The following is a 17,148-nucleotide window of genomic DNA, read 5'->3' as shown; positions in this document are numbered from 1 at the left end:
ACCAGTTCTAGTTCAAAACATAGCTTTCCCAACCTCTGCCTTAGTCCAGCTGCTTGCACAGAAGAAGAGTCAAGGGTTCGCCTGGCCCTAGCCAGCCCAGGAATTCATGCTCTTAGCTGATTTAAGCAGATGCATCCTTTCCCATTTTTCCAAATTGACACTTAACTTGCAGTAATCAGTGGATTTACTGTTGGCAAATGTAAACGTGTCAGTACTCCATTTGTGCTGTTAAGCTATTTTCAGCTTGTTGGCATGAGCCCATTCCTTTGATGAAGGCTTTCTTCATTTCAGTGCAATTTTTCTTTGTGGCTGCCTTGACAGGAATGCTTCTGTGTCTGGGAGGGAAAGAGAAAGTGCTGCCATATACCCAGGAATCCTGTGGAGAGGCATTCATTAAATCAGGACAATGAATAGGAGGAGTGATTGGGAATAGTGCTGCTGGAATGCATATAGTATTCAAGCAAGATCACTTTCAGCAAAACATCCAAATGTGTACAGAATGAAATTGCTTTCTAATTGGGCCCCTATTTCATGCATGCTTATAAAGTCCTAGCATCCAGTTATTTTCACCTTCAAGGCCCTTAATTCTCCAGACTGTCCTACAGTTACATAGCATGCTAGTGTCCCTGAAGATTCTCCAAGCTGTTGGCTTATTATGTAGTAAATTCCAGAGATGGGAGTGCAAGTAGGGTCGTTTTTATTTACTTGTAATCTATTTACTTGGTTTCTTTCATGCATGCTTCTCCTGCCTTCTGGGATACAGCAGGGCATGTCAAGTACTGCCATAAGGGACAAGAAGGGAGGTGTTTCTTATCTCAATTAGATTCTGCCTAGAGTGAAAGATTGAATCGTGCTTTGAAACCAGGGACATCTATTTTCAGCAAGGAACATTTCACTACAGAAGCCAACTTTCACCTACTTGTGACTATTGTTCTTTCTTTTTGTAGAAATAATTTATATCCACCAGTAGGTCATTAAAACTGGTTTGGATTTGGCAGCTGGATGGCTAAAATGGCTGAATACAATTGTTGCAAAGATATAAAAATATTCCCTTTGGACAAATATAGAGAATAACCTGCTGCTTAGCCACCCTTATAATTCATCTTCACTAATTTCAGTAGGGTTCATACACACATTGCACAATGCTTCTAAACAGTTCCTGAAAAGCGCTTCCTCTGGGACAGATCCAGAATGCAACAGGAACTTCTGGTGGGAGCATCGTTGTTCTGCTGTGCGATAGAATGGGTGATAGCACCCATTGTGTTCTCATCCTGCTCCCTTTCATCACGCCTTTTCATCACGTCTTAGGGGGCAATGTGGTAAGGTCCAGTGATTGCTCCTGCTATCTTACGCACAGAAATTCTCATTGGCAAATAGTCCTCCTTCCCCAAAAGAATAATTAAATTGAAATCCTCGGGCCCATAGCTAGGCTGGGGCAACCAGGCACCACCCTGGGGCCTCCAGCCAAAGGTGGTCCCAAATGGCGGTGCGCAAAGATGGCGTCCATCGTGCATGGTAGGACTCGGGAGTGTGTGAATGCTCTGCCCTACCGAGCCCTACTTTCTGTCCCAGTGTCCGCTAAAGGCCTAGCTACGGGCCTGGAAATCCTGGTTTCATATCATGTGCATCGAGTTTCTCTCCCTGTCTCACTTTCCTCCCCCGCCCTTGTTTCTCTTGTGCCTGATTTGAAAGGCCTATAGCCAGCAACTGTACAGTGAAAGCTGAAGAGTAAACCTTGGGGTCATTCAGATGACTGTGTGTGTGTGTGTGTGTGTGTGTGTGTGAGAGAGAGAGAGAGAGAGAGAGAGAGAGAGAGAGAGAGGATGCAAATAAGCCAACTCATACATTACAGATTTGATATTCACAATATTTTTTCACTGGAACTGAATCTCTTCGCATCTCTCCATGTTCTGTTGCTCACATGTGCTTGCCAGCCCTATGTCTCCCCCTGCAAGGGTGCTGACAACCCCTGTGCCAAACTGTCCCCAGCCAAGTATCCCTGGAGCTGCTGGCTACCAAAAGACAGTGGGGAGAGGGGGAAAAGAGAGAGGGAGAGTCCTTCTCTCCCCTCACTGGAGGGGGAAAAATCCATGCTTCTTAGCCCTGGCAAGAAGCCTGAAATGGCAGACAAATCCTGGAAAAGAGGGACATCTGGTCACCCTGCTCCCAACCCAAGAGATAGGAGTCAAAGGGAAAGGTGGAACTCAAAGGAGGTAGCACTGAGCATCCCCGGCCCCTCTGTCATCATCCTGAAAACATTGGTAACACTTATAAGTACTGGGATAGCTCCTCAGTGTGACTGTGTATGTGTGTGTGTGTCCCTCTCTCGCCTCTCTGGTTTCACATTCTCTTTCCTGAGATGCAGCCGAGCATGCACAGTTTTATCTCAGGTCTACTGGCATCAGTATTCACCCTGCTGATGATGAGAATCTTTTGGGGGAAAAAACCCAGGGGTGGGGGGGGGGGAGAGGGATGATATCGATTATCCCAAATTAAGTGGGTTTTTTGGCAGCCACCCAAAAGACTTAATTGAGCGCATTTGGATGCATGTGAACAATGAAGATTCAACTCAGATTTATCCCAGATTATTTTCACTGTCTGAATAACCCCAAAGAAAACCACAGAGATGCATTTCCCCTTTATTGGAATGAAAGATTTGTCACAGCTTCTGGTTGGTATAATCCCCTTTGAAGGCATACATATAACGGTCACTTTTTAAAAAAAGGAGTGAGAGCTCCTAGAATATGAAATGGTAAGATGAATATTACTCATAGTAATAAATAATGCCCTTGACTGGCTCTGGGCTTTGCCTGCTCTGCCCAGGAGCAGGTATTGCATACAATGAAGATGAAGCCAACTAAGCCATTTGGACAATGCAAGGGATGTTTATAAACCTTTGTATATGGCATGAAGGCTGCAGGCCAGCCCGACCCTGGTTAACTCCTAGATGGCAATGTCAGTGTTATCAATGTTGTTCATGTTCTTGTCTACTTTGCAGTAAAAATACTGGTTCCAGATTTGTAGGAATGTGGTCCTGAATTTTTTAATCCTAAATGCATAAACAATGGGGTTCATGGCTGAGTTCCCATGCGTCAGAAATATAGCAATGTAGGTGAGGATGCTAGGTGTCTTGCACGAGGGGCAGAAGAAGCTGACGCAGTTACGAGTGTGCAGAGGTAGCCAGCTCACAGCAAACAAGAAGAGAACCAAGGCAAGAGATTTGGCGATATGCAGCTCCTTCCCATAATACTTCTCTGGGTCTGTTGAGCTGGAGGCAACCTTTTTGTTAAGCTGCTTGCGGATAATATTGAAGACCTCCAGATAGATGACAAGCATAAGCAGTAATGGAGGCAACACCCAAATGAAGAAGTTGAAGTAGACCATGTACTCCATGCTGATGACATTCTCAAACTGGCAACTGACGGTGAATTCCGACTGACTGTAGTTCTGAGCCTTCCTCATCTTGCTCAGATTGTTCCAGCCAAACATAGGGGTCAGCCCTACGAGGAAGGAAACCAACCAGCAGCAAGCAATAGCTGCCCCGGCACGTCTGGGTGTCACCACACTCTTGTAGCTGTGGAAAGAAGAAATACAACATACACTGAAGTGTTATAGGCAACAAGAAAAGTTACATTTCAATTTGGTTTTCACAATATATGAAGAAAGCCCATGGTTTGGTGGTAGAACCCACTTTCTGCACCATTCAAAGAAAAAGCCATGTTAGTTTGGAAAATCTTTATGCAAAGGGATCTTTTAGCACCTTTGAAACTAACTGAAAGAAGGAGGTGGATAGCATGAACTTTCGTAGACTTGTGTCTATTTCCTCAGATGAACCATGTTTTGCAAAAGGGCCTATTATTCAGTCTTTCAGGTTTTGTTTTGTTTTTAAATCAGGTAACTGGAGAATCCCCCTTTTACCTGAGACCTTTTTAGAGCCACTGCAAGCCAGAGGCAACATGGAAAAATAGATTTAATAAATTCTTCTTATGTTTGTAGCAAAACACAAGACAAAAGTCTATTGTCTTTACTGAGCAGACTCAATGAATCAGTTATTGAACTGTAAATCAATACTTACATAAAATCTATTTATTCAATGTGTATACTTAAGTTGGGACTATAAAAAAAATCAGGCCAAAGTGTACTTCTAGAGAGAAGATTCATAATGCTACCAGTTAAAATATGTTGAGCACCTATTCCATGTTTTCTTCTGTAATGGATTTTTCTGATAAGGCAAAGACAAAAGGAAAGGAAAGGAAGGGAAAATGGGAAAACATGGGAGGGTCAGGATCCCTGTAAGACCCCATATTTACACCAATTACAGGATAAGAGCCTCCTCTGGAGCTACCCAAAGAGAAAGGTTTATAGGGGAGATTTCTCCAAAACAATCCCCTTCATCAGTGCCAAATGCAACTGCATTTTTCAAAATAATTGGATTATACCAGGCACCAAGGTAACAGACAAATCAGATGAAAACACAGGGATTGTCATCTATTAGGCAAGTCTGCCCACTTGGCAGATAAAACAGATTATATTGGCGCAATTCTGATTCGGATTATGTTCCGGGAATAATTTGAATTTTTTCCATCGTTTCCATTACGAAAAGGGGCAAATTACCTCGATTCATTTAGACCCTGTTTTCATTCCCATTTATTTTAAATCACTTTATTTTAAAGCGGATTAACTTGCTCCCCGTTCCCATTTGTGTCCGCAAGCTGTCAATCAAGCGCCTAGGCTTCAGATGTCACAAGTCTTGGGTTTTTTTTTGGGGGGGGGGCAGCCAATGATAGTTTTTTCCCGTAAATTAAAAAAGTTGTTACTTTATAATTTACTTTAGAAATATATACACACACACACACAGGCATCTATCTATCTATCTATCTATCTATCTATCTATCTATCTATCTAAATAGTGTGCATGCGTGTGTGTTTGCTAAATCGGATCAAGGAGGAGAAGGCAGCAGGCTTCAGTGGGTAGAGACTATGTATCCAAAGCTCAGGCTTGGCAAATCGGATCAAGGAGGAGGAGGCAGCAGGGTTCAGTGGGGAGAGACTCTTTGGGGAAGAGAGAAGAGAAGGCTCGATCCTCCCCACAGATCCCTGGGCATCCAGGCTCTCCTGTGTCTTCCCATAGTTCCTCTGGAAGGAGCCTCCATTCCCCCAAATCCCTTTGCCTCCCCCAATGTTCCCTGGGCTGTCTGGGGGGCGATCAAGCAGGCATGTACTGCAAAGCCCATCTGCTGCTCAGGCACTCAGGCAGAGGTGAAAAAAGAATAGTTAAAAATGGTGTTCAATGGCTCTCCTCACACATCGGTCTATGAATGTGGAGCAGAGGGGAGGTTGCAATCCACCGGGGAAAAGGCTATGTGAATGGAAGAAAATGGCGCTGGTGATACAGAAAGAGAACAAAGAGGGTGACACCCCCAGGCCAGCCCCTTGAGCGCTGCTCCTCCCATCTCCAGGTTCCCAAATCAGACACCCTTGTTGTTCCCGTTCAGATACCTCGAATCGGAGCAAAAATAATTCACTTTAAAACCTACTGTTTTTTAAAACTGGTTTATAGGCATATAATTCGAATTATTCAAGATAATCCAATTCAGATTCGAATCTCTATGGGAATGATTCAGGGGCAATGCAGATCTAATTCGGGCTTGAGTGGAAACGATACCCCCTAAATTCACATCATGATCCACTTTATAGGCGAATGGGAACACCCCCAGAGACACCTGGATGAAATCAAGCATTTCTGCTGAACTCACTGGGACTTACTTCTAAGAAAACATGTGTGTACTGAGATCATATTATAGAATACTGAAAGACCTGCACTGCTTGCTACTTGTTTACTGTGGTCAGTTCAAGACAATGGGGTCCTGGACACAAGAGGGACCCAGCTCTGTGGGAGAGGGAGCTCCCTTTGATGTCTTTCATGCGAAGGAGACCAGAGGCCATTGCAACCGGTGCAATGTGCCATGTTGCTATACATGGGGGGAAGGGAGTCACAGGTATTATGTCTGGTCATCTCTCCACATGTTCCTTTGCAAGTTCTACAGTATGATTCCTTCTCCTACTCTGAGTGCAGTGTGAACATTGCTGATAGGTAGGAATTTTCTCACCTTTTACCTTTTTTTTTTTTTTTTTTTTTTTGCCATGGACTGTTAAAAAGACCAATGGATGGATCAGTCCTACAGCAGATCAGGCCCAAACTCTCCCTGGAAGTAAAGATGACTAAACTGAGGTTGTCATATTTTCATCATATCATGAGAAGAAAGGACTCATTAGAAAATACTATAATGCTTGGCAAAGTGGAGGGCAATAGGAAAAGAGGAAGGCCACATTCCAGATGAAAGGACTCGATCAGAGAAGCCACAACCATGAGTCTGCAGGAGCAGATTTATATTTCTAGCCACACATAAACCAGTACTCCTGTGTCTGAGGCTAGACAAATGAACACAAGCAGAGTGACCCAAGAGGTGAATGCAATATTCATGGAGACCGACCTCCTCCCCACACCAGCCGTTGGCTGGCTACTCCCTCCATGCAAGCAATCTCTGGCATGAGGAGGATTTGTGACAAGGGTTCTTTTTCTGCCAAGTTCACTGGTGATCTCTCACAGAAGTGGATGGGAATGTTAGGCAGTTGCTTCCCAATAGACAAGAGAACAGGCCTGTTGATCCCAATGGCTGCTTACCAATAAGTGAGGTCTGCGGGTGTCATGTTGGAATTCATTATGTAATATGCAATGATCATACAGGCATTGAGTGATTCACAAGGGAAATGACACCAACATGGGAAAAAACCCTCTAACATTATTTGAAGCTGTGTGTGTGTGTATGTGTGTATGTATGTGCATGTGTGTGCACGCACCTTCAAGTTACCTGTTGACTTATGAGGACCCCATGAATTTCATAGGGTTTTCTTAGGCAAGAAATACTCAGAGGTGGCTTTGCTAGTTCCCTCCTCTGAAATAAAGCCTACTGGTATTCATTGGCAATCTCCCATCCAAGCACTATAAAGGCCTGGGCCTGCTTAGCTTACAAGATCAAATGGGTTTTCGTGTCTTTAGGATATTTAGGCCTCATTTTGAACTTACAATTGATAGTTAAAATACTTTAGCATTGCCAGTATTTGTTCATGCATTCCTTGTGCCTGAATAATTTTCATTAAAAATAAATACCACCACTATAAATCCTTGCCCTTTCCTCCTAAATATCTACATAGACATTTCTCTCTCTGAGGACATGTGTATAAATGCATTAGCATAGCATGGCACTCTCCAGCAAATGCTTGGTTACTATTTGTTTACAGCCAAGTCTCACTCTACTTCATCCCAGCCAGTAAACAAAGTGCTTATTTACCTTAATTTTTGATTATTGTTTTTAAATAGTTTTAATAGAGACTAAAAAAAAAAGAGAAGCTTGGTCTAAATCTAAACAGCACAAAATTATATAATCTAAATGCCACTCACTCGCCTCTGATGCAAAGTGCCTATGTGAGAATTGGCAGTCTTCGCATCAGGCAAGCTCATTTTGCAACAAACACAATCAGTCATGATTTAGTGCCTCACCAGCTGACACTTTCCTGGGTAGACATTACATTTTTAGCATGAAGAATTCTGCAAAGTAGTGGGTAGTAATGAAGTTTACATAGTTATAAAGCTGAAAATATTATGCATTTCAGATAATTGGGGAAATGGCAGGGCTGGAGATGGAGAAAGCAGCCTTCCTTCATCATACAAATGTCAGAATATCTATATGCAATAATATGTTTATTTCATCTTTAGGAAAGGTCATAGATAGAAGAGCAAGCTTTAAATCATTCTAACCTTTTATTGTCTCAATACTAGCCTTATCTGAGTATGGTCTCATTAGTAAGGATGGGGAAAGTGTGGTTCTCTAGATTATTAACCCTGAACATACCTAAACTGACCCCTCCTCTTTGATATCACAATTGCTATAAAACTAGGGTTGCCATCCCCAAGGACCTCCAAACCGGGACAAATGTAGGACAATGTTTTAAAATGTAGGACCTTTTTTTAAAAAAAAATCCTGGCCAGGAAATTAAAAAAAAAGGTCCTACATTTTAAAACATTGTCCAATGCCTCGCTGGGGCCTGGGAGACAGCGTCTTGCAGGCCCCAGCGAGGCCTTGGAGGACTCCGCAATCACGGAGCTGCTTGAAGGCTTCGCCGGGGCCTTGGGAGACAGTGTCTCCCAAGCCCCCGGCGAGGCCTTCCAGGGCTCCGCGATCACCGGCCCAGGCTTCCTCCCAGGCCGGGAAGGAGGCAGAGGCCGGCTCCCATCGTGGCGATCGCTGCGATGGGAGCAGTCTCCGCTTCCTCCCTGGCTTAGGAGGAAGCCTGGGCCTGGTTCCCAGGCCGGGAAGGAGGCAGAGGCCGGCTCCCATCGTGGCGATCGCTGCGATGGGAGCAGTCTCCGCTTCCTCCCCGGCTTAGGAGCAAGCCTGGGCCTGGCTCCCAGGCTGGGAAGAAGGCGGAGGCTGCTCCTCAACGCGGTGATCACCGCGGTGGGAAATGGCCTCCTCCTCCTCCCTGGCCTCGCGGAGGCCTTGGAGGACCCCGCAGCCGGAGCTCCGACTGCGGAGCTGCCTCCAAGGCCTCGCTGGGGCCCTGGAGGGAGTGTCTCCGCAGCTGGAGCTCCGACCGCGGAGAGCCCTCCCAGGCCTCAGCAAGGCCTTGGAGCCGCCGCGGGGGCTGAGGTGGCCGCGGTGGGCAGGGCCGTCCCGGTTTGGGCGCCAAACCGGACCGAGACGGGACCGCCCAAACTGGGATTGTCCCGCCCCACAGCGGGATATGGCAACCCTATATAAAACGAGCCTCTATGATCCTAATGTGGATGCCATTATGTGAAAGTGAGCAGGTCACGCCAGCTAGTTTAGGAGTCACCAAGAGGATTTGTTTTCTAGACATGTCAGAGGAGGTGTGGAAGGGCCCAGCCATGAGACAACAGTATGGCTCTGGTCAGAGTAAACAACTGACCTGACACCATAAGCCGTCCTGCTGCAGGAATACACCTATTCACACCCCCATGTTACATCTTTGGGAGACCCAACTTCAAAGTGTCACTTATGCATATGAAAGGTTTGGACCATTTGAGCACATCAACTCTCTGGATTTTGCCCGAAGGTGCACATTTTCTATAAATTGGGGGACCTTTCCTTTGCTTAGTTGAATTAGCCTGGTTTATAGTCAAAGGTGCTGCCATTTTTTACTTTGGTAGATCTCTCTTTCACTCACCAAATGCTGGTGGCCTTGGGACTAACTGAATTCCCCTTTCCCTGTCCCGGAAGGTCATCAAGAGAAGCAGCATCCAAGCAGGTGTCATATCTCCATACTCTGTTCCAACCTAACACCTTTATTTATTGTTTCTTGTGTGCTTCTGTGAGTGAATGTTAAGAGTGTGTGTTGGTTTTCCTCTACAATTCATTGAAGATTTGCCTCCATGGTTCTTTGTGCCTCCAACATTGGTATACACAGCCAGTAATTTGAGCTAATAATTAAATTCCTCAAGAGTGAGCTAACCTTTGAGGTAGGGCTCCTGTCCTGGTTATAAGATACTATTAGAATGCTGCCTATGGGATTCTGGGAACTATACTTCCAAAAAGTAACATTCCCAAACTCTGACCAACAAGTCCAGCCCGCTATCCACCAAGAAAGAGAATTCATAAACAGTCACATACCAATCCTGCACAATTCAGTCTGTGCAGTTCAAACACCAGGGTAGCAGAGGTAGACAGCAGGTATATGAAGGGATTTTGTTTCTTTTGCTGCCCACAGGGGAAATAACTTTTGGGCAGCTTAAGGAAGTGAGCATTACATATATGTGGGAGAGAGGTGAAATCCCTTCTAGTCTTTCTCATTTCCCTCAATGTGTGAAGAATTTATGCCAGACACAAAGAGACACAAAGTGCTAGATATTGCAGAAGAATATTTCACTTCTCTTCCCACAGTCCTGCTCAGAGATAGATGAAGCTTGCACAATTAAGTTTGTGTTGTGGTGCCATATAATTTTCTCAGAAAATTGAATTCCCACAATGCAATGCTCTGGCAAATCTAATGCAACCATCATTGGGTGACAAAGAGCAATTACTCAGTGGCTCTCCTGAATGTGGCTTATACAAGAGGTCCTCTAATTTATCCCGCTGAGGCAAAAGATGATCTCACAGGAAAGCAGTCAGGGAGCGTTCCACAGAAAGGGACTCTGGCACAGCAAAGCAATCAGCAAAACAGAACAAAAAAGAAACAAAAACCCTTCATTCAGCCCATGGCCAGTGCTTTATGGGAGATAGTCAACACTAATGCTGGCAAATGAAAGGTGGGCCAAAGGAATTTTCATTTTCAAAAGTGCCATGCTCAAAGCAGTGAATACCCAAGTGTGTGCTGCTTCTGGGAGGGGGGACAAGCATGTTCCACTTTACAAAGGATAATGCTCTGTTTAAAGCACTATGAAAGGACAATCCTCTGTTCAAAATGTCTTCTGTTTTGAGGGGGTCTTAGAACTGCACGTGGACCACAAACTGAGTAGGCACATGGTTCACCTGGTCATAGTCTTCCCTGCTATGGTATGATGTATTGAATTTCTATTTAAAACATAGCAAGTATTATTATTTAAAACATAACAAGTGCATACAGATTTACTCTTTCTCTCTCTCTCTCAGCAGTGTGAAAGTGTCCAGGTTACTGGAAGGTGACTGATGGCTTCCATGTTAAAAGTATGATGGACCCACACTGGGTTTTATTCCAGATTTTAATGGAGCTATACCAGAGTATTGCACCCTATCCCACCCAATATGTTCAGCACCATGAATAACTCCTTTAACATCTGGAACCAACTGCCCACACACATACCAGCATGCCCACACTCTGAGATCAACATTGGAAGTCTTATTGGTGTGGTTAACTATCAAAACAACTGGCAGTCACAAATGATAAAGGCTTCTTGGAAGTGGCTCCCCACCTGTCAATACCTTTCCCAATTGAAACACCCCCCCTCCCCGCATCTTTCTGTTGCAGAACTATCCTAAAATAAATGTAGGACTTTACTGAGTGCCATTAGATATATGGAGTTATGTGGTTTTCATTATGAATTTCAGTGCTCCCTTTATAGTTTCTGGTTTCTCTGTAAAGCATATTTAAAATATTTTAAATAAATTAATGGTACTTGGGAGGGAAAAATCAGACTGCCTGAAATGGTTTGAAATGGTGATGGGAAAGCGTAATCTGTTCATGACAGTGAACCAAAAGGATAATCTGTCAAAGAACAAAAGAATGTTAGATGGAGACTTTAAAACTGAAGGGCTTTCCTACACCATACAACACAGCAAACAGCAAAAGGTATCCATAATGCAGCCCCAACATCAAGTGCACTTAAGCCTATTGATTTTTGTGCACAGTTGGGGAAATGTAGTTTCATATCAGCATCTGAAAAACTGAGACACTCTTTTTCCCTTTAGATCATCCATCCAGGTTGCAAAGATACGTCACTGAGGAATGCCATATGCCACAGACAGCCTGGCTGCAAATGTACACCATCATATTTGTTTTAATAAAGAAAGAGATTTCTTAAATAACTAAGAGGCGGAATTGACCTTCATCCTTCACTCGGAGGCAAGCCGAATTATGCTATGTCTCTTTTCTTGCCACCACCATGGGTCCCTTGGAGGTCTCTGTAGATGAGGTACTTGTTTTCCATCTAACTACAAGGACAGACCCAGAAGCAGCTCCAATCCCTCCTGATTTCCACCTACTGAAGGGCTATGGAGTAGGGCTATGATAGCAAACCGGTGAGTGGGGTGGGGGCAGCTTCTGTTATTGCCAAAGGAGAAAGAGAATAGCAGTGTGCACAACAACCAAAAAAGGACCTACACCACTGTACGCTGGACTTGTACTTGCATACATCAATAACAGGAAGAGGGCCACAGTTAAGCAGGATTAGGGGACAAAATGAGAAAACCTATTTTCTTTATAAGGGGAGAAATCTGTGCCCTGCTAACTCATAGCAGTTACAATGGAAGGTGGTGAACACTTCCCCTCCTTCCTGTTCCAGCAGTTTGTAAAAGCATTTCTTTCTTTTGAAGCTAATGGAAATGACAATACTTCTGGTAGTTTCAAGGCCTGCTTAAGCTTGTAGCGCAGACTAATTATACACTAGAGGATATAATGGATCAAACATTTACATAGCCATCCTGACCCACTCCTGGAATGGCCCATTTTGGGGCCTATTCTGGCTGAAATGCCACTGGCAGTAGGGTTGCCATTTCACGGCGGTAGGCGGGACTTTCCCGCCTCCTGGGGGCGTGCCCGGTCCCGGCCCGCCCTCCCCCCATTCCTGGGTGGCTGCCTGACTCAGGGCTCCCAGGGCTGCTGCCTCCCTTTCCTACAGTGCTGAGCAGGAGGGCTGGAGCAGCAGCACAACTGAAGCTAGCAGGGGGCGGGGTCTGCTGTTCTGCCCTGCCCCTATTGGCCAGCCCTCTGCTTCCTTATTTGGCATGCTCCAACGTCCAAGCAGGGAGGGCTTTGCACTCAGGCCAGCTGCTTTTAGTTCTTTTTCTCTTTCTCTTTCCCCTCCTTTTCTTCTTGTTATTCTGTTTTTTTTCTTCCCCTCCTCTTCCCCCTCTCCTTTTTCTTCCTTTCTTCCCTCTCCTCATCTTTTTTTTCTCTTTGTTCCTATTTTCTTCTTTCTCCTCCTTTTCTTCTTTCTCCTTCCCCTTTTTTCTCCTCCTCCCCCTTCCTCCTCTGCTGTTGTTGTTGGCATTGTTGTTGTTGTGTGCCCAACTCCTTTCTGACTTGTGGCAACCCTGCCTCTAGCTAAGCTTTACCCCCCTCTCTTTAAGCCCCCCTCCTCTTCTTCTCAGGGGTCCAGGGCTTCTCAAGGCTTTGCCCCCATTAGAAAAGAAAAAAGACTTTGCAAGGGATCTGACCCATAAATCCCCCCTAAGTTGAGACATACCTGGGAAAAAGAGGGGGCAAGGAAAAGGAGGAAGGGGGAATTGCTAAGAAGGCTTGGGAGTGGGAAATGTAGTTTGCAGTGGCACAAGGGACTGCCTGTGATCTTGCAAATGCAATGCCTGCTTGGGAATGGGAAATGTAGTTCGCAATGGCACAAGGGACTGCCTGTGGTCTTGCAAATGCTATGCCTGCTTGGGAGTGGGAAATATACTTGTAGAATTGGGGGGGGGGGGGGGGTTGGCCAGAAAGAGAAGTACATTTCAGCCTTCTGTCTAGGAATAATGCCAAAATGTCCTCCATTTTGAGCATGCCTAAGAAACATGCATTTATATTAACATTTAAAAAAAATTATCAATTTTTCATGTGTCCTCCATTTTTTTAAAAAAAACATGTCCTACATTTGAAAATGTGGCCCTACATTTGTCCTACATTTGTCCCAGTTTGGAGGTCCTGACTTATGGCAACCCTAACTGGCAGTAAAGTTATTTATTGTATTTTATGGGTAGCAATAGGCAACAAAATGTTCTCACAGCAAAATTTAGTAAAGAAAACATATAGCATAAATATTATAGCCTCCAAAATGTCAGAGATGAAAACCAGATCACAAAGGGCCAAGCAACATCACAGTGTGGTCAAGATGGCAAAAAATGAGGAAGAATATGCAAGCTAGGAGAGGCTGCCATGGTTCCGATATCTCCTGTCTTCATCCCCTACTGATTTAACTGAATTCAAATTATTTTTACATTTTGAGCTCAGTTTGTCGCATCTAATGGAAGCCAAGGAGGAAGAGGGAAAGTGGGAGAAGAGAAAACTGGAATGTTTTAAAAGCAGCCAAGAAAGTAGAATAGAAGATGATCAATTTAGATTGTTCCTGGCAAATTGGGGTAGTTGAAAGGTATGCGCTGAATGTATACAGCCAGCCTTCCATATCCATGGATTCTTTATCCACAGATTCAAGTGTCCACAACTTGAAAATATTCATATATATATATATATATATATATATATATATATTCTGAAAAGCAAGCCTTGAGTTTACTATTTTGTATAAGGGACACCATTTTACTCTCCATTGTATTTAATAGGACTTGAACATCCATGGTTTTTGGTATCCACAGGGGGTTTGGGAACTAAAGGCCCACTGTATCTGGGTTCCAGTACAACACAGGGCTACAGAATCTCTTAAATCAGCAGCCAGGTATTTTCCTTCTAAGATGGAGACACAGAAATTTTCCCCAAGGTATGGGATTTTGTACACAGCCAGCCCCCACTATCTATAATCTGTGAAGTTTCCAGTTAAGAAGGAGGTTTCCAGGTTAAGAAGGGGAGATTTCCTTATAGGTCCAAGCCTCAGCATGCAATGCCTCATAAAAAAAAAAAAAGATAGAATGTCCATTCCCGTGAGATAGTACTCTTACCTACATGGTACAGCAGAGAATCAGCTGGAAGAATATTTGTATCTTGCTGCTTCTGACTGCTACAGTTTATTGCATTCGGTCTACTGGCCTATCCAAGATATCTAGAACAATTCAAGAAGCCTGTTAGGATAACCTTTACATGCCTCTTTAATGGTTATATAGGATTGCATGCTATCATAGTTACATAGGACAAAGATGGGGAGCTCAGAAACTACGCTTCTTGCCATTCTTCTAAAAATCCAGCCACTAGAGTAGAGCTAAACAGCTTTATAGACCCCAGGAGCCAGTTTTCTGATCCTGGAATCCTCTGGAGCAGGGGTAGGCAACCTGCGGCCCGTGGGCCGGATGCAGCCCGGCGAGGCCTTGGGACCGGCCCCAGACCGGTCCTGCCGCCGATTGCCGCCAGGGCCTTTGGGGGGCAATTGTCTATAGAAGCCTCAGAAACATGCATATATATTAACATTTTTTATAAAATCAGCAAATTTTTTCGCATGTCCTCCATTTTTTTAAAAAAAGTGTCTTCCATTTGAAAATTTTGTCCTACATTTGTCCTGGTTTATTTATGTTTAATTTTTTAAAAAATTATTTAATTATTTATTTTTTGGCTTCGGCCCCCCAGTTGTCTGAGGGACAGCAACCCGGCCCCCGGCTCAAAAAGATTGCCTACCCCTGCTCTGGAGCCTACATGGACTGATCAAAATAATAATTTTTAAAATGCCCAGAAATATGCAGCTTCGGCTGATACGCCAACTATGTCCCTGTCTGGACCGAGGGGACCTAGAAAAGGTAGTACAGTACATGCACTGGTAACCTCTCGTTTGGATTTCTGCAATGCGCTCTACATGGGGCTACCTTTGTATCAGGTTCGGAAACTTCAATTGATTCAAAATGCAGCAGCCAGGTTAATTACGGGGACAGTAAGGTCCGACCATATAACACCTGTCTTTAAATCTCTTCACTGGCTGCCAATCCGTTTCCGGTCCCAGTACAAAGTGTTGGTTATTACCTTTAAAGCCCTAAATGGCTTGGGCCCGGGTTACTTAAGGGAACGCCTCTCCCTGCATAATCCACTCCGCACTCTCAGAACAACTGGTAAATTACTACTCAATTATCCTAAGGTGAGATTGGCGACTACCCAGCAAAGGGCCTTCACAGCAGTAGCGCCTTCGCTTTGGAATGCCTTACCTGAGGAGATCCACCTTAGTGGAACGGTTGAAGCCTTTAAAAAGGCATTAAAAACCCATCTCTTCCTACAAGCCTACCCTCCCAATTCCTTGTAATAATGTTTTCCCCCTATTGATTGTGATGTACTGATATTTAGGATTTTAATGATGTTAAATTATACGTTTTTTACCTAATATTTTGGATTTAATTTGTATTAATGTGTATTCTTACTATGTTATTCACGGTATTGTTTTTTATTGATATGTTGTACACTGCTTTGATCTTGGGAAAAGTGGTTTATAAATAAACAATTTATTATTTATTATTATATGCAGAAGTCATGTTGTGGTTTTGCAAAAACTGTATTATTAGAAATTAAACAGTGGGGTTGGGGGGATGTCCTCAATCTATTTTAAAAATTTTAAAATTGTGACTCCTGGAAGCTTAATCAGATAGATAGATAGATAGATAGACAGACAGATAGACAGAAAGACAAGAAAAAGGACCCCTAGGCATCTCTGAAAGAGTCAAGGGCTGTAAAAGCAACCTTGGGAGACACATACAGTACATCTCCAGGGCCAGGATTTTCCCATGCTTATACTACAGATTAATTTTTTACACAGGCAACACAAAACTTCCACCCCACCCCATCCCATCTCCCTCAGCCAAGCCTCATTGGGAGCTGAGACAGCTGTCTAGCATATTTAACAGATTATATGTTTTTATACATTGAACCCACCAAAAATTTTAATGGAAATATTTCTAAATATCTGGGAATAGTGGAAATTAGGACTATATCCTGAATATCTAGAAGTATGCAGGACAGCCAAATGGCAATTTTAAACCAAACCAAACCAAAACAATAACAAGGATTTGTTTCCCACTTTGGGGATGGTCTCACAGTGTTATATTAGAAAAAGTAAAGTTGGACTTGTGTGTCTCCATGTCAAATCTAAAAGTAATTTCACTCTTGGAAGTGTGAAAGAGAGGGTGCATTCTTGTAAATCTCAGTGGAGCTGTTGCCATGGCATTTCTGAAGATCAGATGCTTGCATGAGGTGCGCTTTTGCTAAATGAGCAGGCTGTCTTTTCACGACAACTACATCCCTAAGTGTCTTTGAAGCTGCTGCAAGCAAGGCAAGTCACCTGACTGAATTAATGCAAGAGTTTTCTCCCCTCTTGGTGCCAAGCTCTTTGTATGCATATAAAATATCTTGTGCCTTAGCCCCATTCTCTCTCTCTCTTTCTCTTAAAGATTCTTGCACAAAGCTTGGAATGTTCTTTAACATAAAATAAAAAACAAAACAATTTGTTTTCATCATGAGTTATATTACTGAGCTGTTGCCACAACTAAGTGCTGTGTTAAAAAGAGAAATTGTTACATTGCTCATTCCTTTTTTATTACATTCTCTTGCTTTTATGAGAGGAAAAAACATGGGATTGATGAGAAGATGGCATAAAACCTCCTTCCAAAACAGCTCTAAAAAGCCTGTTTTTAAAATACACCTTAAAATCAATTTTTCATATTACAAATTGTTACTAATTATATCTATAAGGTAATTTCACTCACAGTCTTTCAGTTACTGTTGTAGTATAACTTCATTAGC

At 43.5% G+C, this 17,148-nt stretch overlaps 1 protein-coding gene across 1 annotated transcript in view; it reads right to left on the bottom strand.

Moving 5' to 3' along the window:
• Positions 1-2,643: 2,643 nt before the first annotated feature.
• Positions 2,644-17,148, bottom strand: part of LOC149315844 (adenosine receptor A1-like) — a 78,698-nt gene continuing 64,193 nt past the window's right edge. Inside the window, exon 3 of the mRNA XM_089518555.1 lies at positions 2,644-3,574. Coding sequence (XP_089374681.1) covers positions 2,944-3,574 — 631 coding nt within the window. The 3' untranslated portion in view covers positions 2,644-2,943. The remainder of the gene's footprint in view (positions 3,575-17,148) is intronic.

This window comes from Sceloporus occidentalis, unplaced genomic scaffold (genome assembly GCF_023333645.1).
Source record: "Sceloporus occidentalis isolate IW3139 unplaced genomic scaffold, rSceOcc1.0.p SCAF_3, whole genome shotgun sequence".
NCBI lineage: Eukaryota > Metazoa > Chordata > Lepidosauria > Squamata > Phrynosomatidae > Sceloporus > Sceloporus occidentalis.
Note: the sequence above shows the minus strand (reverse complement) of the source record. Positions and strands in the feature narration are given on the sequence as shown.